The sequence below is a fragment of the Acanthochromis polyacanthus genome, chromosome 4 (assembly GCF_021347895.1).
Source record: "Acanthochromis polyacanthus isolate Apoly-LR-REF ecotype Palm Island chromosome 4, KAUST_Apoly_ChrSc, whole genome shotgun sequence".
NCBI lineage: Eukaryota > Metazoa > Chordata > Actinopteri > Pomacentridae > Acanthochromis > Acanthochromis polyacanthus.
The window spans coordinates 34,316,656-34,338,827 of record NC_067116.1 but is presented as its reverse complement, the minus strand read 5'-3'; the positions used below and the strand labels follow the sequence as shown (position 1 = coordinate 34,338,827).

Sequence of the window (22,172 nt, the reverse complement as noted above, 5' to 3'; positions counted from 1 at the left end):
AGCCTGACCAACATAGTACATTTTCAATTTTTATTTATACTCAATGCAGCATCCTTTACGTCTTACAATAATGCAATTAAGACGATGTTTTAATTGTATTGAAACATTGCCTCAGCTTATTATGGAAATCAAGATAACAATAAGGTGATGTTGTGAGGGATGTATTTTTGTCAAGTCCCACTCTTTGATTCTACAATAACAGAATAATACCGTACTGTTTCTTAAAATTTTGTCATCTGATGTATCCACATTATTTAGAATTAAGATGTTTGCTTATACAGGTAATTGCTTTAGGTTCCGTGTTGCCTGGATGGTAGGTTGCTTAATATGTTTTCACCAGATCAAATACTTACACTGTGACCGAGCTACAGTCAAAAGGATAAAAGCACTACATCAGTCGCTTTCAGGATTAATCCATTATTTTTGGCGGCACGAGTCAAAGACTGCATGTGGCCCACAGCAATGTGGCAACTTAGAATTCACGCAACCATTGGAGACTGCTCGGTGTAACTTATTTAATGTTTTCTCATAGTCTGCTCTGAACTAATTGCAGCAGTTTCACGGCTTCACAACCAAATCATAAAAAAATGCAGCAAACTTGTCTGCTGTATCTTCCAGATTAGTTGTTGTTGTGGGATCACAAATTGATGTTAGTTCTGTATTTAGAAATCATATGAATATGGGCAGGTGCCTGCTAGTCTCCTCTGAGTCTGTTGGTATCTTTTAAGTATAAAATGAGGTTCAACTGATTTAATATGCTGCAAATACAAACTTTTAATTTTTATTAATAATGAATTTACGCTTCAGTTCTAATTGATATAATATAGAGTTGGAACAATTTTTTTATTTATTTATTTTTTTATTGTGAAACCGTGTGACAAACAATAACAACAACAGTGATGTAGACAGTGAAGATACAATGAATGGAAATATAAAAAAAAGAGAGACAGAAGTAGACAAATTCAAACAAACAGATCCAGCACTGAAAACAAACAAAACAAAACAAAAACAAAAAAACCTGCATTTGTCGATAAGTGGCAATTGTGTTTCAGTGATTCGATGTAAGTTAAATGACCATGAACAATTTTAGTCAATCGAGAATTTCTGTGGTTGACTTCAGCCCTGAAGTGGAGAGACGTAAAAATAATGCTGCTGGATTAGAGAATATAAGTCTTGATTGAAATTTGCACCACAAACCTGGGTCAGATTCAGCAGTACTATCACTATCTGTTTATAATTTCTGGCCAGAATTGCTATGTTGTTTATATGTCCCATGTCTTTACACATATGTCTTTGTCTTTCCCAGGAATGTGCCCAGTATTTCCTGGAAGTCAAGGATAAAGACATAAAGCATGCTCTAGCAGGCCTTTTTGTCGAGATCCTCATCCCTGTCGCAGCTGTGAGTAACATGCTAAGTATTTTACACTGTTTTGCAATTTGTACACACAAAAGCGAGCATGTATCTCTGTCAGTTTGAGATCTACTGAAATGCTGTGTCTGTCCTCAGGCGGTAAAAAATGAAGTCAATGTGCCATGCCTAAAAACCTTTGTGGAGATGCTCTACCAGACGACATTTGACCTTAGTTCCAGAAAGAAGCACTCTTTGGTAACGATTCTGCCATCTTAGTTTCCACTCTCTTCCTCTCCTACACCACCACTATTTACTCTGTGTCTTTAATACTTACTTCTCCTTTTATATTTTGTCAACATCACTGTTGGCCTCAGAGCACCAAGTCTGACATTATCATGCAGTAATGTTGGACTTCAAATAAATAAATACATCCCTTTTAATCAATTATGTTTACAGAGCAGCTATTCTGAAGTGTCTGGATCTTGTCGGTTTTTAATATCTCTATGTAATTGTATTTATTATCCAACATTTTTATTATTGTGTCAGGGATCCTGACATCAATAAATAGATCTTAAATCAGTTTTGCAGCTGTGGTCTGCACCCATGATACTGTTGTTGCTCTTGGCCTGTCTGTAGTCTTCAAGGCTTTTATGAGTAGCTACTGGGTTTTTTGGTGCCACATTACAAAAGATGAATAAAAATGAGTTTATATCTGATGGAAAAAGTACTTATGTTTGCTTTTTTTTTATTCTGACACCGTTTTTGTCCCCAGGCTCTGTATCCCCTGGTGACATGTTTGCTGTGTGTCAGTCAGAAGCAGTTCTTTCTCAACAACTGGCACATCTTCCTCCAGAACTGCCTCTCACACCTGAAGGTACTGCCAGCCACGACCTTTACACCCAATCCTTCTCAGAAAGTAGCTCCGAAGACTAGCACAATGATCGTATTCTTCAGTTTCAAGTAGTTTAAGGGCAACCTACTTGGATTTACAATGCCTAATTCATTTCAAGTCTTGTGACTCATGTTTTGAAAACTAGAATTAAATGCTAAAGTGTTCTTGAAGGAAGCATAAAGTGCCCTTATATTCCACATTACACCTTTAGTCTTTTTCTATGAATTGACAAGGTATCAGCATTCATTTCTGTTTAAAGGAAATGAATTAGTAGGGTGACACAGTTCGTCATGCTGATTGAAGAAGTTGTCTTGGTTGTGAAGGGTGTGCTCTGTGGTTCTGTCTGAATATCATGATGTACTTTCCCTTCCATTATCAACAAACCAGATCTCGACGGGAATAGCACTTGATTTGATAAGGAAATAACTGTTTTTCAGAAAATGTATCATTTATGCTCAAAAAACCCCAAAACAAAACATGTTGTAAAATACAGGAATAGCACTTGACTTGATAAGGCAGTAACAGAGTGTTTCAGAAAATCTATCATTTATTCTAAAAAAAAAATGCAAACAAAACATGGTATAAATATAATTAGGTAATTATGGAACTGCATCTAATTTCAAAGATGTTACTGGACAAGTCCTATTTGTAATTTTTTTTAAACTCAACCTCATAAATATTTTACATCTCAGCTAAACAAAATCTAAAACATGATTCATATAATGTTATCTCAAGTGCTGTTTTAACTCAGGTCTGTTAATGACTCCTTGTAAACCAATTACAAACAAATCAAACCAATTATCCTCCTGTTCCTGACCATTCAACCCAGAGGCTGATTGACCAAATGGCAGACTGACTGACCGACTCAATGACTGTCCTTTCCATTCTTGCATTGATTACCCCTTTTGTGGAGACTGTTTGATCTTGTGGTGGATAAATTTCCGTTTGCGTCTTGTGATGGTGATTTCCGATGGTTTTTGAATGGCCGTCTGTCTTTTCAGTGATCTCATTCCAGCTTTCTCTCTCACCACAGTGATTGTTTTAGATTTCCTTAATTTGAAAATCAGTCAGTTTCCTGAGTGTCGATGCTGATTCTTTGACTGAGATAATTTTGCGGGTTTGTGTGATTGCCCGAATGCAGCGATGATCTTAGTGATTTCTGGCTGCTTGTACAAGCAGTGATTTTAACCTTGTGGCTGCTCTTGACAAAAACACATAAGGGCTGTGTTTCACTGTGTTTAACAAATTGTGTCATTTGAATACCCAGTGTTACGCAAGTTAAAGTGAGAATTGAGATGTAGTTAAAGTTCACCTTTTAGAAACAAAAAGATGACAAGCAAAGTCAAGAGCTCTTGTCGGCTACATTGTTTCATGATTAATTTACTTAATTTACTTCTTAATGCACTCACATACAATAATTACACCGTTGAATGGGAAATGTACAACATAATTATTTTCTCTGAAATATAATCAATTACACCGATAACAGTGTTTACGGTCTAATATACATAGAAATCATACTATAATTGTGCAGCCCTATTTTAAAGTGTGAACCCCACAGGGTTAAAATCCAAAACTTTGCATTTTGAGTGTGCTTGAAATGGATTCAAATGAGCTGCTGAGTTGGGTGTTGCTGCTTGTCGGCTTAGTAGGTGAAACAGGCAATATTGTGTTGTTCTTTTGTTTCGTTCCCTCTCATCCTTCTGTTCCTGTTACATCCATTCCTTTATGTGTATTTTCTGTGTCTCACCGTCTGATTTTTCAAACCACAGCACACCTTTTTTTTTATTTTGCTTTTGCACCTTTAAATTAATATATTTCTCACTTAATTGAAATATATAATACCATATAAAGCACAAATAAATGGACTGTTACTTTGCATTACTAGCATGCAACTTAATTCCACAAGTGGCATGTTGAACAGTTCATTATTTATCATTACAATTAGCACGGATACATTTGCTGTCACACCAACAAGAGTAGCTCGGGCTGCTCTGATCATATCTGTTTAGACTGTGTTTTTTGTGTTTTGCTTATAACTTGCATGTGTCCCTCCCCAAAGCCTTCATTCTTTGTCTCCTGTCATTTGATCTTTTTCTCACATTGACTCGCTCCAGATGCCGTCTAACAACAGCATCCGAAAGCAGATTGAGACGCTGCAGGTGAGTTTTCTGGTGTCAGTGGCTAGTCGGTGCCCCTTCCTTCTAACGGTCCAGGTCCTGATGAGGTTGTGGGGTAGTACAGTTCTACTTGTTTTGCTAAAGGGAAGAGTTGTTCTCTGCTGTCACTGAAGTGTTGCACTGTGAAAGGAGGGAAGAAGACCAAATTAACTGCTTGGAACTTGTGATGTTGCTTTAGGCGTCGTGGTTGAGCTGGTTTGTGTTCATCAGCAGTGGTGTTGACATTTATCTGATGTGTAGTTATTCTAGTAGATGTGTTCTTTAGCTACTTGTTTGTTCATTTGTCATGCACAGTGGTGGAAGAAGTACTCAAAAAAAGTCTGCCTAATATTTCTAAGAATAACACTCCACCTATAAGTCTTATTAGCCTAAATTTATTATGTATGAGCACAAAAAGGTGGTATTTGCAGAAAATGAAATCATTTGAACTTGGTTATTTTAAGCTGAAGGATGCAAAAGACTTGGAGCAGGCCAGCGGGCTCCCGACAACTTCTTTGACATCAAATTAGTTTGGAATCAACTCAGAGTTAATGTTCTGTAAACTTAATAGGTTTTAAATAAGTTTGACCGTAGCAGTCTCCTTTAGGTCGGACACACTCTAACTTTACAGGTAGTCTGTTCCTTCCACAGCAGAAACTAATGGATAAACCTTGAATGTCTATTGATGTAATGCTTTTCTCATAATGAAATTGACACTGGAAATTTTCCAACCAATTTGCTCAGACAAGAGTATTTTTTTCCCCTCTCCATTAAAGTTTTTTTTTTTTTGTTTGCCTTCCCACTGTTGCTGATTGCTTGCTCACAGGGAATCCAAAGGCGCTTTGGATTGTTGAATTCTCTGTTTTTTGTTTAAGCTTCGTTACCTTACTGTGTGATATGCTATGAGATGACAGATGTTGTGAATTCGTGCTTTATAAATAGAATTCAATTGAATTGACCAACTAATCAACCATTCAGCCTGAAGACTGCAGTCCAACTTTATTTAGTGCTGATTAGTTTGTGATAATAAAGGGGCCAGTGAAGTCTTAGCCATAATAATCAAAGATGCATTTTGCAGAGTAAAGTGTGTGACAGTATTTTCTCTGGAATTGGTCAATAGCTAGCTAATAGGAACCACACATCGCTCTCAGTTTTTTGTTGCATCTTTCCGCACACAATCCAGTACTTGTCCCACTGACTGTGACCAATAAGTGACGTATTGCTTTTACCAAAAACTTGACAGGATGTTCAGCAAACTAGACTATTGCAGACCACACTGAAGAGGATTAAATATTAGCAAGTGTTGTGTCATTGGGTTGTTGTGTGCCTCACAGCTGGATGTTGCACATTATTTTTTATAAATTACATTGTAGATCATTTTCTTAAAATTACTGCCAGGTAGGTAACCCTTCGTCTCAACTAGGTTCTTCAAAGAGAACTTTCATGATTAATTAACCTTATTTGAAAAGCAAAGTGTGACAGTAATTTATGTGATGTAAAAATAAATTAAGATTCTTGCATTGTGCAGTTCTGTTTACCCTACATTTGTGTTTCCAGTAATCTATTGTTCTGTGTCTATGATCGACTGAGTTGCGAATGAAAAGATTAAACATGATTGCAGCGCAGAAAGAGAATGATGGACTGTTTGTAAAACATTACCGAACAAACCGACTCACAGAAATGTTGTCACATTTACTCCTAAGTCTGACATATCTGCTACCTGCTCCTTCTATGGTACAGGAAGCTTAATTCAGGTCATGATGCACCAACAAGCGTTTGCTCTGTGCTATGCTGATCAGGAGATAAGAGCAAACCTTGATGATTTCTGCCCTTTAGAAGTGTATTCACAGAGAATTGCATTTTTTTTAAAAGCTCTTTGCTGATTTTAAAAGTTTTCTGTCAAAATATAGAATTTTTTATGTGTATATTTTCACAAAATACAGTTAGAGACACAAAACTCCATCGTGTCATCAAAGTAAAGTCATGACATAGGAAATGACTTGCATCGTGACCACATCGCTGAGCATGGATGCCCTCACTGTGACCCTGTGAATGTTCACCAGTTAATTAGATGTTTGATATGTTGATCGGTGTGTTAAATTTTAATAAATGAAAAATATCCACTTGATACTTGATTGTCCAGGATAGAATTATTGTACAATTGAAGTGAACAAAGGGTTAAATTTTATAAACATACTTGCTTATTTTCCTAAATACGACCCCTTACAGGTTGACTATATGTTTGCACCACGTGGACTTTAGGTGCTCAGACATCAGTCAGTGACTCTACATAAATCATGCACGTGGACGAAAAAACGTGAATTTCTGCACACTGTTGCAGAAGTTTTTTGTGTTTCTTTAGACAACAACAAGCTGATCTCTCAAGTCTGACAGGTGGGTAAGGAAATTGTCATCAGTAAAGGAGTGACTCATTATCCCTTTTTTTCTCTTTGCATGTACAGAATAAAGACCCCAAAATGTCCCGTGTAGCACTGGAGTCGCTCTACAGACTGCTGTGGGTCTACATTATCAGGATCAAGTGTGAGAGCAACACTGTCACACAGAGGTCAGTTGCAGGGCCCAGCAATGTTTATTCCTCAAACTGCTCTCTTACAATCTCTTTACAGTGTATGGCTATTAAATAGAAGTTCTTTTCATGAGAACCTTAGTTATTCAGCACTGCATATGCTTATACAGTGTCTCTGTTTTTTGTTCCTAGTCGACTACTCAGCATTGTTTCAGCACTTTTCCCCAAAGGCTCCCGCAGTGTGGTGCCCAGAGACACACCCCTCAACATCTTTGTCAAGATCATCCAGTTCATAGCTCAGGTGAGCCTGGAGCTCCAACTGTGACATATCTGGATGTCACCACTGAGCTCAAACTTTGGACACACCGCATGGAGGGTTTGGGTTAGTGACGGTTTGTTTGTTTTTACAGGAAAGACTGGACTTCGCTATGAAGGAGATTATCTATGACCTCCTGTGCGTGGGCAAGTCTCATAAAACCTTCACCATCAATCCAGAGGTATCGTATAAACAGGACTTAAGCTTTGTCCTTACTTACATCATTCCATTTTGTGCCGTGGTAAATGTGGCCAAAATAGTGGAGTTGCTAAGAGGATTTGTTACAAGTTTAGACATAAATGTACAGTTGCTCTTCTACTTTATTGAGAAATTCCCATCAAAGTTAGTCCACACACAATTCCCTCTTTCCTTGATGTGCCATTGTTGGTAGTCTACCGGAACTATTGATAGCTTTTTTTCAGGTTTTCATTAGCCAACTTGGTTTTATAGTTAATTTTACCGCCTGTGTCTTTGGCATGATCTTGACAGTGCTTCAGTAGTGTTCGTGTGTTTTCATGTGGATGGAGTTTTTTGTATAGAGGAAAAAGCCAGTTTGAAAAATGTAGACGTGCACTAGTGGACTTCCAGTATTGTGTTGATGTATTTTCTCTTACCCTCCTCCTCTTTCGACCCTACCAGAGGATGAATATTGGTTTGCGAGCCTTCTTGGTGATTGCTGACAGCCTACAGCAGAAAGATGGGGAACCTCCAATGCCCACTACAGGGATCATCATGCCCTCTGGCAACACCCTGCGTGTCAAAAAGATCTTCCTCAACACCACCCTCACTGATGAAGAAGCAAAAGTCATAGGTAGGTCTGACTCTTGAGTGGGTGACATTTATAATCAGAAGTGGCGTTTAGTCAAAGTGAGGCATTTTAAGTACTGTGTTAAGGTATCTATGATGTGCTGTTTATTTGCTCTGAATGTAACACCTCCACTGGCTGCTTTCAGGCATGTCACTTTACTACCCACAAGTAAGAAAGGCCCTGGATAACATCCTGCGACACCTGGACAAGGAGGTGGGGCGCTCCATGAGCATGACCAGCGTACAGATGTCTAACAAGGAGCCTGAGGACATGATCACGTATGTAACCACAACCTTCTACGCTTCTCTTACTGTCCTACTGCTGTGTATTCCTCACCTATAACAGGCTCTTATAAATTGTTTGTGCTGCAGGGGAGAGAGAAAGCCAAAGATCGATCTGTTCCGAACATGTGTGGCCGCCATCCCAAGACTGATACCAGATGGCATGAGCAGACAAGACCTAATAGAGCTCCTTGCCAAGTAATTCACCCTCTCTAACCTTACTGCAGACACATATCTACACAATAAACTGTAGCACTGGTTGTGTACTTCATGTCCTCTTCTATCTCCCCTCTCCTCCACTAGACTGACCATCCACATGGATGAGGAGCTGCGTGGCCTTGCCTTTACTACTCTTCAAGCCCTCATGGTGGATTTCCCAGAATGGCGGGAGGATGTCCTTTCAGGCTTTGCCTACTTCATAGTCAGAGAGGTGACTGATGTCCATCCCACGCTGCTGGACAACGCTGTAAAGATGCTACTGCAGCTCATCAGTCAATGGAGGCAGGCAGTGCAGAGCAGCAATAAGAGCCACGATTCACAGGTTGGCCACAGAAGTTTCAGCTGTGTGTTGAGAACTAATGTAGTTATTTTTTTATGTTTTAACTTACTAATGTGTATTGAATAAGTGATTTGAATTACTTGTTATTTTTAACAGGGCTCAAGCAGTGGTCACTCTCTGTCCCTGGAGCGAACTCTTCCGTTAAATGTGCTGCATGTGGTGGAGGGTTTAGCGCTGGTGGTGCTGTGTAGCTGCCGCCCTGCCACACGCAGACTAGCGGTTAACGTTCTCAAGGAGGTCCGGGCGCTGCACACTGCACTGGGCATTGGAAAGGTAATTACTTTAAATTAACATTATGCTGTTTTACGATTGACAAATAAAACACAGTATAATATGTCTGTTACTTTTTATCGCAAGCACTGTTTACTGATATTCAATCTTTCAGGGAGATGAAGAACTGGCCATTGATGTCATGGACAGATTAAGTGCATCAGTGTTGGAGAGCTTCATTCATCTCACAGGAGCTGACCAGGTATGAATTTTTTCGCTTATTTTTAGAACAGTAAAACTTTCAAAAGTACCCAATGACTCAGCTTGTCGTCCTCTGTTTATCCCTGTAGACCAACCTGCTGTATTGTCCCAGTGGGATTGATCTTCAGACGCTAGCAGAGTGGAGCTCATCACCCATCAGCCACCAGTTTGATGTGGTGAGCCCCTCGCACATCTGGGTGTTTGCCCATGTTACTCAGGGCCAGGACCCCTGGGTCATCAGCTTCTCCAGCTACCTGCGGCAGGAGAACCTGCCCAAACATTGCCCCACTGCCGTCAACTATGCCTGGATGTTTGCCTACACTCGCCTGCAACTACTGTCTCCACAAGTTGACGTAAAGTATGTCTCTCCAAACCCCTCTGTTTATATGTTCTCTTTACACATCGCTTAAACTGTGTGTTTTTCTGTCACTGTCGCTGTTTTTCATGATGCATTAAGTTTGAAGATCAGATGATGACGTTTTAGTTATGACGTGATGTGCTATGATTGTGGACTTGAAACCAAAATCCTAATTTAATGGGCGCAACGCCAGATAAATACATTAAATACTGATGTGATGTCTCAACATAGGCAAGCAGAACTTGACGACTTGTTTTCAGGACCTACTCCTTTTGATGTCATGTCATTCATTTCTGACCTTTACTGTTTGTCCACCTGCAGTAGCCCCATCAATGCCAAGAAAGTGAACAGTCTGAATAGCAGTGACTCCTACATTGGCCTCTGGAGGAACTACCTGATTCTCTGCTGCAGCTCTGCCTCCTCCTCCTCCTCCATGTGCTCTTCATCTTCCACCTCTGGCTCCGTCCGCTGCTCCCCGCCTGAGACGCTGGCGTCCACGCCGGACAGCGGCTACAGTTATGATTCAAAGGTCAGAAGCAACTGCACAAACAATCTATCATTTCTTTGGTGTCCAAGTATTTAATTGGTGGTTGTCAGTATATCCAGTGGTACACAGCAAAAGGGAATTATGAACAAATAATATGGCAAAGTTTGTTTTCACAAAATCTTTTGACGTGACATTCTCCATAATATGTTGTTGAATAATTGACTTTATGTTGATGTTCTACTTGTAATGTCATATTCATTACATTGCATCAGGCAGTGCCATCACTTCTATGTATTTTCTGCAAGCTTGCTGACTGCAACACACAAAGACATCAGTAATTTCCTGATCACACAGATTAAACAGACTTTTTTTTCCTCATTGCCTTTTTTGACTTCAGTTGAAAGTACTAAAAGAAGCTGTATTTTGTTTTTGATGTGTTGCATTCATAAGTAAATTATGAAATTGTGCATGTTTTTTTCCATTCTCCAATTTTGGAGTCTCAGTTGAATATGAACAGAATGAATGACCCGTGGATTATAAACAACACGCTGTCTGCCATGTTTTAACCCATTAAGGTCTGAAAGTTTTGCACAAACTATGGAATAACACATTTCTGTCTTAATATAGATGTGGCTGTGAATTATGTATGACTGTCTAGTCACAGAATATAAAGTGTATGAAAATGCAGCTACAATGAATCTTTTTGCGTTTGCAGATTGTTGGCACTCCGTCCCCCTCCTCCCTGTTCAAACACATTGTTCCAATGATGCGCTCTGAGAGCATGGACATCACAGAGTCTCTAGTGTTGGGGCTTGGCAGGACCAACCCCGTGGCCTTTAGGTACACAACACTGTATGAACTGTATATACCACTGCATACATTGTTATGTTTTTGATTATTTACATGCACTTCTGTCCTTCAGAGAGTTGATAGAGGAGCTGAATCCCATCATAAAAGAAGCTCTCGAAAGAAGACCTGAAGTAAGTGCCATTCACTGATAAAATTTCTGTCTTAGTTTTTTATTTACCAACAAACACTTAATTTAGTTAAAATGTCATGCTCTTTACCCTGCAGAACATGAAGCGACGCAGGCGTCGTGACATCCTCAGGGTCCAGCTGGTCCGGATATTTGAACTGCTTGCTGATGCTGGTGTCATCAGTCAAATGTAAAAACTCCACAAACAGTTTGACAACAACCAAATGATTAGCAGTTAATTTATTCTTTCACCTGACTGATTGTTCTACAATAAACTTTACAGAGCCAGTGGAGGATTAGATGGAGAGAGTCACTCTCTGAACAGTACACTGCTTGAGTATGTTGATCTGACCAGGCAGTTGCTTGAGGCTGAAAATGACAAGGACTCTGACACACTGAAGGACATTCGCTGTCACTTCAGTGCACTTGTGGCCAATATCATTCAGAATGTCCCAGGTACTTCTCTGAATTTCAGTCCGATCCTTACTTACGCTGCATGTCCATCTAAAATTCAAGTAATGAATTGTATGCGTTGTTTGATTTTCTTGTGTTCAGTGCACCAGAGGAGGACCATCTTCCCTCAGCAATCACTGAGACACAGTCTGTTCATGCTGTTCAGTCATTGGGCTGGGCCCTTCAGCATCATGTTCACTCCACTGGATCGCTACAGTGACAGAAATATGCAGATCAACCGCCATCAGTACTGTGCACTAAAGGTACACGCACAACCGTATATAAAGATATAAATGTAGAAATCTGTTTTATGCATGTTTTATTGACGACTTACAATTTTTTGAATGCTTCAGGCCATGTCCGCAGTGTTGTGTTGTGGACCTGTGGCTGACAATGTTGGCCTCTCCTCTGATGGCTACCTCTACAAGTGGCTGGACAACATCCTGGATTCTCAGGACAAGAAGGTGAGAGAATGGTTGCCATTGTAGTTTACTTACTTAGATAAAAATTTGCTTTGAGTGTGCCCATGGCTTGTGGATATAAGGTTAACTGATTCACCAGAGAGTTGTCTTTTAACACATAGAGAAGAGAAAAGTAACAAGTCCACATTTAAAACTGAGGTGGCAAAGCACTCACCCTTCCCAGACTCACAGAAATAAAACTACTCTTAAGTTTCAACATGCACAGACTTCATCAAAGCATATACAATCTCAGTCAGCTTTAATGGTCAAGTATGAACACAACATATAGGATCTTGGTTTCAGCTGTTGTTGTCGCTCTAGGAATAAGAGAATAATGAGAAAGAGAATAATGTAATAACTCTAGGGAGGAAAATATATACTTTACCAATCCAAAAATTGGGGTCACTAAGGCAATTTCATGTTTTCCTTGAAAATTCACACTTTTATTCATGTGCTAAAATAATTGCACTAAGATTTTCTAATCATCAATTAGCCTTTTAACACGATTAGCTAAAACAAAATAACATTAGAACACAGGAGTGATGGTTGCTGGAAATGTTCCTCTGTACGCCTATGTAGGAATTCCAATGAAAAATCAGCTGTTTCCAGCTAGAATAGTCATTTACCACATTATCAATGTCTACACTGTATTTCTGATTAATTTAATGTTATTGTCTTTGGAAAAAAAAATTTATTTCGAAAATGAGGTCATTTCTGACCCCGAACTTTTCAACGGCAGTGTATATATCTATTTATGTACATACATACCGGTAGTCATAAATTATAAACCTTACCAAGGTAATCTCAATGGATTAATGTAATGGGAATAATAAGCATTGGGCCAGAATGTTGTCAAATCATCTCTATTGAAGCCAGAATAATCAGTTTGTGTACAACAGTCTTACTGTATCATAAGACGTCCTGAGGTCAGAGTTATGTAGCACAGATTTGCATGCCTTGACACTAGTGCTACACAGTGGTACTTAGAAGTACTGCAAGAGTTGAGAACCAAACATTTACATTCAAAACCTATGTGTAATAAATAATTAATAAGATGGTATCGCATCAGGAATCACTGAATTCTTAGAATTTCACTAAATTATTAACAGAATCATCCGACTGGAGATTTTGTGTTTAGAGACTAAATCATAAAAGCTTTCCCTCCACACCTTATGGTTCTTTTTGAGATATAACACAAGCTGACTCACGGAACTTTGCAAACTAAGATCAAGACAATCTAGTATTATATTATGGAGAGAATCCCAACAAATCTAACAGCTGTTCTCTATAAAGCACATTGGTGTCAGTGAGAAGCAAAAACAGGAGGAAACCTCCAGCAGTACCAGGCTCTTGGAGGGCAGCCATCTGCCTTGACCAGTTGGGTTGAGGGTAAAGACAAGAGAAGAATAGACAAACAAATATACAGATTGCAGTTTATTTTGTTTCCATGCAAAAATTAACTCATTGGATACTGATATTACATGTTGATAAATAAATGGGTAATGATCAGCAGAATTGTGAAGGGTGTCTGAAGAAGTGACCCTGTAGTTGTAACAGTCGCTGTGTGATCTCCTGTAGGTTCACCAGCTGGGTTGTGAGGCTGTCATGCTGCTGCTGGAGCTAAATCCAGACCAGAGCAACCTCATGTTTTGGGCTGTCGACCGATGTTACACCGGCTCCCGTCGTGTGGCTGCCGGCTGCTTCAGGGCCATTGCCAATGTCTTTCACAACAGGTACTCCACAGTTACATCTTGAGCTCGTTATTGTGGCTTTCTAGTCCCTCCTTAGCTGGCTACTTAAATGCCGCATTCTTGTTATTTTCTCTTAGGGATTACCAATTTGACACTGTGGTGCTGCTGAACCTGATTCTGTTCAAGGCGGCTGATTCTTCCAGGGATATCTATGAGGTGGCCATGCAGCTGTTACAGGTCAGAATCTCTGTTTCATGTGTAAAATTCCATCACATCGACATTACACCGCAAAACACTATGCAGGCTTTTGTCATTAAGATGTTGTGATTGTCTGCTTGAAACAGATCCTGGAACCCAAGCTCTTCCGTTATGCCCACAAATTGGAGATCCTGAGAACAGACGGCATCTTGACGCCTCCCTCACCGCTGCCACACCTCTACTCTGTGTCTTACTACCAGCTGTCTGAGGAGCTTGCAAGGACTTACCCAGAGCTCACTCTGCCCATCTTCTCAGGTTTGCTACCTTTTCATTTGATGCTGCTGTCATATGTAGAGTTGCTCCATTAACGTTAAAGTCTCTGTTCCATTTGACTGTGACATCAGTTACGGTTGATGCTTTTCCTCTGTACGAGCAGTTTATTCTGTGTTTCTAAGTTATTCTTGTACTGCTGGTATACTTTTTTCTCCTTTGGAGCTGCCGTAGCAATGAGCTTTCCCCTCTGTGGGATCAGTAGAGTTTATCTTATGTTTAACAGTGAGATATCTCATAGGCAGCGTGTGGCACGCTTTAGTCAAGATGTGCCATTATCACAAGCTGTTTAACTTAACACCAGCATGTTTGTTTCAAAAATTGATCAATAGGATCTTTCGTGAAGGATTATTTTAATAATGTGAACAGTGGTCTTAAAGAGAAACTTAAAACCAACCTGAAAAACAAGATTTTACTGCCACTTCAAGATGAGATGTGTTTTACTGTGCTATTGTATAACAATCACAGGGTACAGTTTTCGACTTTGAGCACTTTTACTTTTAATATCAACGTGTATTTTCCCAATTTTAAATTTTCTGTGCAGGGCTTTTACACTGTAGTATTAATTATTTTGTTTAATTTAGGATCTGACTATTTCCTCCACCACTGCACATCACAGAAACTTAATAAGTTGCTAAAAGTCTGTGTTGTGTTCACGCTCACAGAAATGAAATAGTCCTTGTTCAAGTCATGTTACAGCAGTATTTTCGTCTGTTTCTCATGACACAGTTGTGTGAAACACTGATAACCACAGATAAATGTTAGTCGAGGCAACACAGAGCTACATAAATTAATGGCAACCGCAATGACAGTGGTCTCTCTTTTGGTTTCTTGCATGTTTTTGTGTTTCCTTCTGCTGCTTTATTGTAGCAGTACCAAAGTCAAATCACTTTTGTTGAAGCATTTACCAAATAAAGTGACCGTTACAAAACAGTCACACAATTTGTGCTGCTTATCAGCAAATAGCTAAATAGGTTAACAGAGAATAATGCTGTACTCACAATTCATTAAGACAGCATTTGACTCACATAATGACACAGAAGGATAGTGGTAGATTTACCATGCGGTACAATTGCAGTACACTTTGATGAACAAGCACAGGTGAAATTTGTTTGGGAACCAATGAGCAAAATTGAAATTAAAGTTTCTTAATGATTTTTTTTTTAGGGTCTGACTTGTCAAACTAGTTCTCTGTGCCTCGTTTTGATAGCTGCTAGCCCCCTATACCAGCTGTGCTATGACAGGTTGTGACAACTGACAGAATGTTCTTTTGTATGTAAATATACTGACAGTCAATAGAAACTTTGAGGTAGAAATGTACGCAGAATTCTACTTGTAGGGGGGTTGTAATTATTCATTGTGGATTTACTGATGATCTAGTGCCCTGGTAGTTGAGATAATGATGAGTTGTCATTTTGTCATGATTCATTGCACCTGGATTGGTCACTTTGCAAAAGTGAACCAAATACACACCAGGCAATACTCAGTGAGTATCTGCACAATTTGAGAATGGGTTTTGAAGGCCTATATAAAGGCCCAAAAAAGGCCACCATTGTTAGTCCGGTGAACAGCATCATGCCGCGTCTATCACATGAACAATGTCTCCGGGCACTGGGTATGGTGGAGGCCGGTTTGAGCTACAGTGATGTAGTCAGGCGTATGGGCTGTTCCCAACCCACAATCAGAAGCCTGGTCCAAAGCATGCGCCGACGGATTGCTGCCTGCATCGAAGCAAATGGAGGCCATACTCGGTATTGACTGTTGTGACTTTGTGTTTGGCAGGTGCCGTTTTCTTTTGTGAAATTCTTTATTTTGAAATCATTCTTGAAACTTCAGATTTTTGTTTCTGTATGCCAATATGCTAAACAAATGATTCATGAAGAAAATCCAGTTTTGGGCTTCAAAATAAAAATTATGTTGAAAAATGTGGTCTCAAAGTTTCTATTGACTGTCAGTGTATGTTGAATTACAATCTAACTTCCTACTGTCAACACTGCAGAGGTGAGCCAGCGTATCCAGACAGCACATCCTGGTGGTCGTCAAGTGATGTTGCACTACCTCCTACCTTGGATGAACAACGTGGAGCTGGTTGACTTCAAACCAACCCAACGGCGACCAGAGGATTGTGGCAGTGGCGAGGATGACGAGGATGTACACGAGCGGGAGACCATGATGGTCAACAGCCGACGCTGGCTCCGTGGAGAGGGCTGGGGATCCCCTCGTGCCACAACCATGGTGCTGAACAACCTCATGTTTATGACCGCCAAGGTGAGACAGCTGATGGACCGTCTGCACTCCTCCATGTTCACATTCCCATGAGTTTGGAAATGGTAATTTAGCTAATTTTTTAATCATTAAGTTATTTTTGTCTGCAGTATGGAGATGAGTTTGCTTGGTCGGAGATCGAGAATGTATGGACCACATTAGCAGACAGCTGGCCAAAGAACCTCAAAATCATCCTACATTTCCTCATCAGTATGTCGGGAGTCAACAGTGACCCCAGCCTCTTGCCCTACGTAAGTTAGCTGCTGTTGTATCTGTCGTATTCGTTTGTGCACTGTCCACCACTTACTTCCTTCTGTTTCTCTGACTGTGTTACATGTGTGTCCTCAGGTGAAACGAGTGGTGGTTTACTTGGGCAGAGATAAGACTATGCAGCTGCTGGAGGAGTTGATGTGTGAGCTTGAGTTGACTGATCCTGTTAGCTCAGCTGTCACTCACATGGACAACCCCCCTTATTACCGCATCACCTCCAGTTACAAGATCCCCTCAGTCACCTCAGGTTAATGAGCGGCAGGAATGCACTAGTTCACAGCTTAGGCCATGGTTACAATACTTAAATCTTGTGTTTACATTGCTGCGTGGTAAAATGTGTCATGTTTGCTCCCTCAGGAACAACCTCCAGCAGCAATACCATGGTGCCAGGAAACGATGGTCATCATGACAGCAAGATGAAAGACTCTAACATGGAGGACAGGTACAGAAGACACATTTCACACTAGTGAAGATGTAACTGTAAACGTAGAGGAGTTTTAAAGACCCCCTTCAGTAAAAGTCAAGATTCAGCATTGTGAATAGGTCTATATGATGTTTTTGTTGTATGCTAAAAGACATAACATGCTTGAAATAAGCAGTCAGTGCCATGTATTCAGACTCCAGAGTTTCATTCAGAACAAACCTAAGGAACCAATCCTGTTAGGGTGCCGTATGGGCTCTTCTTCATCATTATTTCTTTTAAAAATCGGTTTCTAGTTGAAAAATGTGTGTCTGAATTACTCCGATGTTACAACTTGGCATTTTGTAATGATAAGAAGTTCCATCTATGCCCTTATGAAGCAGAATAGGATTATTTTAATCAAGCAAGACCTGAGTTTTTAGGATTTAATCTATGACTGAAAGTACAATTTAAGAAATACAAATCTGTGAATATGAAGGGTCTGCAGCACTGTCTGACGTTATCCTTTGATGGCACTGATCATATCTTAGAAGATACACTATATTATGGTCATTTTGTTGCCATAATATACATAGTAAGTGAAATAAAAACCTGTAGCATGTCCTCTTGCAGTGATTGCTTTTTAGCATGAAAAATATTTGAACTTGCCTCAAGACTTTTCTGTGATAGAATGAATCGAATAAATAGAAATCTAAAATGTCTTATTTGCATTTGTCTTGTAAATCTTTGAAGAGAAAGATAAGAATAGCTATTTTAATTTTTATTAGAATTAATATTAATTGAAATGAAAATGAGGTTTCTCAAGTTTATCTTGGAAACGGTTTATACATAGAGAAATATGAGGAGAAAAGGTCAGTGTTGGCTCCGTCTTCTATAACCAAGCATGTCTGTTCTGCAGTTACACCCACCTGGATATCTACAGTGGTCTGAACAGCAACCTGAACAGACAACATCACCGTCTGGAATCTCGTTACAGCAGCAGCTCTGGAGGCTCCTATGAGGATGAGAAAAGTAAGCACAAAATCTTTGCTCCTCAGTCCACTCCTTGTAATTCTGTCCCACCACCAGTTACTAATCTTCTCCCTTCTCCAGGTGACTCCATGCCACTTTATGCTAACTGGCGTTTGAAGGTGATGGACCACAACCGGCCAGAACCTCTTCCCTTCCCTCCAACGGGAGGCTGCTGGTCTCCACTTGTGGATTATTTACCAGAGACCAACACCCCTGCTGTACCTCTCCACAGGTACATGTAATCCCATATTCACTCTAAAAACATCACAGTACTGTGTTGTTGTCTAAGTTAACGCACATTTTCTGTTTTTCAGATGTAATATTGCAGTCATCCTACTGACAGACCTCATTGTGGATCATGGGGTCAAAATAGAGTGGAGTGCCTACCTGCACCTCTTGCTACATGCAGTTTTCATAGGTAAGTCTGTTTTTATTTGTGCTCTTTTGAATGCCTCTATCTGTGCAAGTACTCCATTTTTAACAAATCAACAGAATGATATGTAGTAGGGGCATCAGTTTATTTTCACTCAATGTCTTTACTCCAGCCAAAATCATCACAAGCTCTTTAACATGTTTTCCTCCAGGGTTTGATCACCAGCATCCAGAGGTTTATGAGCACTGTAAGCGCCTACTGCTCCACCTGCTTGTTGTCCAGGGAGCAAATAGCAATGTTCAGTCTGTGGCTATGGTGTTGTTACGCAACAGAGACTACAACGATCCAAGGGTCCTGACTGTGAAGCCAGCTGCTCCAGAGTTCAACCTCACAGGTCAGTTCTGCTGTGAGTGAAAATATAATAAAGAATAGGAGAGTTATTGTTTAGGTGAAGGAATATCAACCAATTTTCTACCACCAACATAATTACATTCTTTGAGTTCTAAAGAAATTACAGAAAAACTGCACATACTCATTTGTTGTAATGCCAAAGCCAGTCACTTGGTGGCAGCAACAATCCTGCCCCACTCAATCAACCTGTGATGGCATATCTCTGTTTTGTTGTAAAATAGAGTAGTACAATCAATATCCTGCTTAGAAGACAGCACCATGATACACATAAAGTTAAACCAGCACTGCATTATTATAAGACTAGTCGTAAAATTAAAATACCATTGTCTGTTTTTTATTGCTAAAAGACATATCCTAGAAAAATGCTGGTGTTATAAAGCATGCAATGCAGCGGAGTGTGTACAATGTGTGTGTCAATTGTTCCTACAGGAGTACAGGAGCTTTTGCCAGACTGTCAGCCATCACCGATGACAGACTCCGGCCTCAGTTCAAGCTCTACGTCCTCCAGTATAAGTCTTGGGGCAGGAGGTTCAGCTCTGTCCCACCTCTCCCCCTCACTGCTCAGTGAAGTAGATGTTACTGCTGAACAGGATGAGAAAGCCAAAGCTCTCATTGAGTTCATTACATCAAGGTGAGAAGGCAGAGTTTTTACCACCAAAGTAGCATCTTATTTATGCTAGTCACTGCTTGTACAGCCACTTCTGTTGCTGCTTGGAACTGACTGTCTTAGCCTATGAATGTGTATAATCTAACATGCTTAGTTTGAGCCATTTAGCTTCATCAACACACTTGTACCATGTTACTCATCCTATACTATGATTTGCTTTCATGCTTCCAGCAGTGTCTAAAAGGACTGGGTATTTTACTTTGCATGGGTTTGGGCTTGGTTTCATATCGGCCTCTTTGCCTGGTGTGATAACATCAAATATTTTGAGGTAACACTTCACATTACTTGATGTGTGTTCACTCTTGCCTTTGCAGAAAGAGAGGTCCTCTTTGGAATCACGAGGATGTGTCACCCAAGAACCCAAACATAAAGAGCGCTGACCAGCTGAGTGTTTTTGTCAGACATGTGGTGACTGTCTTTAAACATTCACAGTCAGGTCTGTAGTGTTCACAGCTACTAGTTGTCTAATTCTATTGATTTCAGTTTGGTTTTATTGTATTTACCTATATGTGCTTGGTATCTTTGCAGGTTTCCAACTTGATTCATTGCTAAGTGAAATAGCTCTACGAACAGCTCTGTCTTGCTCGTCTCGCCACTACGCCGGTCGCTCATTCCAGATTTTCAGGGCACTGAAACAACCTCTGACTCCTGCTACTCTGTCTGATATTCTATCTCGGCTGGTTGAGACTGTTGGAGATCCAGGAGAGGAGGCTCAGGTCAGCACATACGAAAAAATTACACTGTTGTTACACTTAACACGAAACAATACTTTTAAAGTTAGATCTGATTTTGCCACAACTATCAAAATCATTCTTCCTTGTTTTGCTTGTAGAAAAATGTTAGGAGGGAAAAAATAGTTTAAAAAAATGTTTGTTGTTATAGTACATGGCAACTAAGGTCTTTAAGGTTTTTTTTTGTTTTTGTTTTTTTTAGAATAGGGGCTTTAAAGTAGGCATGTTTAAATTGAGGTATTCTGTCTGTTTTAAATTTAAGTTTTTAAGGTCAGCTGTTGCTTGGAAAATTCCCACACTGTATCAAATATGATGCAGTTTAACACCCAATATGAAATAATTTCCTCTGCATAGATCATACCTTTCCTCTGAAAGGCACAGTTAAAATCCAGCTAAAAGATGTCTTTATACTGGGCTAACTGACAGGCTGAATGTCGAGTTTAACACAAAGCACTAAATTATAGAGAATTTGGGCAAACCTAAAATGTTGATTGACTCAGTTTGATTTGACTGTTAAACTGAATTATTTTATCTTGGTCCACTTAATTTCTTTTAATGTCACTTAATGTCTTGGATAGAAATGGAGTTACAGTTGTGTTTGGAGCAAATTTGTTCATTTATTTATTATAAGCGCGTAAAACTGAGGAACGTCATGGCATAGAGGATCCTAGAGCAAAACTATATCATATTAAAAAAAAACTCACTCCTGTGTCTGCAAAATATTTTTCAGCAAGTACAATTGTCACCTCAGTGTAAGATGTTTCAACTCGCTGGTCTCAGTTTCTTTCTGACAAGCTCTGACCTCTGATGTTTTGTGTTTTTTGTCCCTCAGGGCTTTGTCATTGAGCTGCTCCTGACGCTCGAGTCAGGCATCGACACACTGGCAGACACCGTTAAAAACTACGACCTCCTTACTGCCTTAGCACAGTAAGTCCTCCCTCTGTTTTTAACACTATTAACCCAAACTTGGCTTTACTTTTTACACACACTGACTGATACATGTATTACAGAGTTCTATACAAAATGATTTGTTTTTTATTTACAGGACCTCTGCCCGCGATCACTTGTTGGGCCCCAAGTTTGCGGCCAACAGGAAAAGCACAGGCCAGCTGAACATGAACAGCAGTGGCCTCTACCATTATGTCCACACTCGAAGTAACTCTCTTCGTGCCAGCCTGATGAGCGAACGGAAAGCCGACAGGCGTAGGAGTAACACCTTAGACATAGCGGACCGACTAGGTGGTAGCCACGGAAACTTAGCACGCACGCGGAGCTTATCATCTTTAGGCGGTGGAGGGAGTCCAGGAGGGGAGGCCGTCCCCCCCGTGGACCCTTCAAATCTGATGGCCACGGTGTTCTGGATCGCCGCCTCGTTGCTTGAGTCGGACTACGAGTTTGAATATCTTCTTGCCCTGCGGCTGCTGAATAAGCTGCTGGGCCAGCTGCCTCTGGAACGTGCAGACAGCAGGGAACGTCTGGAGACGGTGCAGGCTAAGTTGAAATGGTACAACTTCCCTGGACTGCTGCAGCTCTTCTTGAAGGGCTTCACCTCTGCTTCTACTCAGGAGCTCACCATCCACCTGCTCAGCAAGCTCATCAGTGTCTCTAGACAAACACTGGTAGACCCTTCACAAGTGGCAGGTAAACATTGCAAATTCAGTCCTTTAATTATTGATATTTATTCCTTTTCCTCTTCACATTTTTT

The 22,172-nt window shown here is 40.2% G+C and overlaps 1 protein-coding gene across 14 annotated transcripts in view; it reads left to right on the top strand.

Annotated features, from left to right (window-relative positions):
* fryl (furry homolog, like) overlaps nt 1–22,172 on the top strand; it is an 83,852-nt gene that overhangs the window by 39,904 nt on the left and 21,776 nt on the right. For 10 of the 14 annotated variants that reach the window (XM_051946675.1, XM_051946674.1, XM_051946671.1 and 7 more), the window contains 37 exons: nt 1,307–1,399; nt 1,508–1,606; nt 2,124–2,225; nt 4,361–4,405; nt 6,865–6,968; nt 7,122–7,230; nt 7,340–7,426; nt 7,885–8,056; nt 8,199–8,331; nt 8,425–8,532; nt 8,638–8,875; nt 8,990–9,166; nt 9,279–9,365; nt 9,454–9,722; nt 10,044–10,251; nt 10,925–11,049; nt 11,132–11,189; nt 11,284–11,375; nt 11,469–11,641; nt 11,741–11,901; nt 11,992–12,102; nt 13,678–13,832; nt 13,928–14,027; nt 14,135–14,303; nt 16,318–16,586; nt 16,694–16,834; nt 16,932–17,100; nt 17,211–17,295; nt 18,173–18,285; nt 18,367–18,517; nt 18,600–18,703; nt 18,870–19,052; nt 19,499–19,700; nt 20,051–20,172; nt 20,265–20,452; nt 21,300–21,394; nt 21,513–22,108. In XM_051946675.1, the coding sequence (XP_051802635.1) occupies nt 1,307–1,399; nt 1,508–1,606; nt 2,124–2,225; nt 4,361–4,405; nt 6,865–6,968; nt 7,122–7,230; nt 7,340–7,426; nt 7,885–8,056; nt 8,199–8,331; nt 8,425–8,532; nt 8,638–8,875; nt 8,990–9,166; nt 9,279–9,365; nt 9,454–9,722; nt 10,044–10,251; nt 10,925–11,049; nt 11,132–11,189; nt 11,284–11,375; nt 11,469–11,641; nt 11,741–11,901; nt 11,992–12,102; nt 13,678–13,832; nt 13,928–14,027; nt 14,135–14,303; nt 16,318–16,586; nt 16,694–16,834; nt 16,932–17,100; nt 17,211–17,295; nt 18,173–18,285; nt 18,367–18,517; nt 18,600–18,703; nt 18,870–19,052; nt 19,499–19,700; nt 20,051–20,172; nt 20,265–20,452; nt 21,300–21,394; nt 21,513–22,108 (5,593 nt within the window). The remainder of the gene's footprint in view (nt 1–1,306; nt 1,400–1,507; nt 1,607–2,123; nt 2,226–4,360; nt 4,406–6,864; nt 6,969–7,121; nt 7,231–7,339; nt 7,427–7,884; nt 8,057–8,198; nt 8,332–8,424; nt 8,533–8,637; nt 8,876–8,989; nt 9,167–9,278; nt 9,366–9,453; nt 9,723–10,043; nt 10,252–10,924; nt 11,050–11,131; nt 11,190–11,283; nt 11,376–11,468; nt 11,642–11,740; nt 11,902–11,991; nt 12,103–13,677; nt 13,833–13,927; nt 14,028–14,134; nt 14,304–16,317; nt 16,587–16,693; nt 16,835–16,931; nt 17,101–17,210; nt 17,296–18,172; nt 18,286–18,366; nt 18,518–18,599; nt 18,704–18,869; nt 19,053–19,498; nt 19,701–20,050; nt 20,173–20,264; nt 20,453–21,299; nt 21,395–21,512; nt 22,109–22,172) is intronic. The other 4 variants (XM_051946667.1, XM_051946670.1, XM_022199526.2 and 1 more) reach the window with 1 other exon arrangement.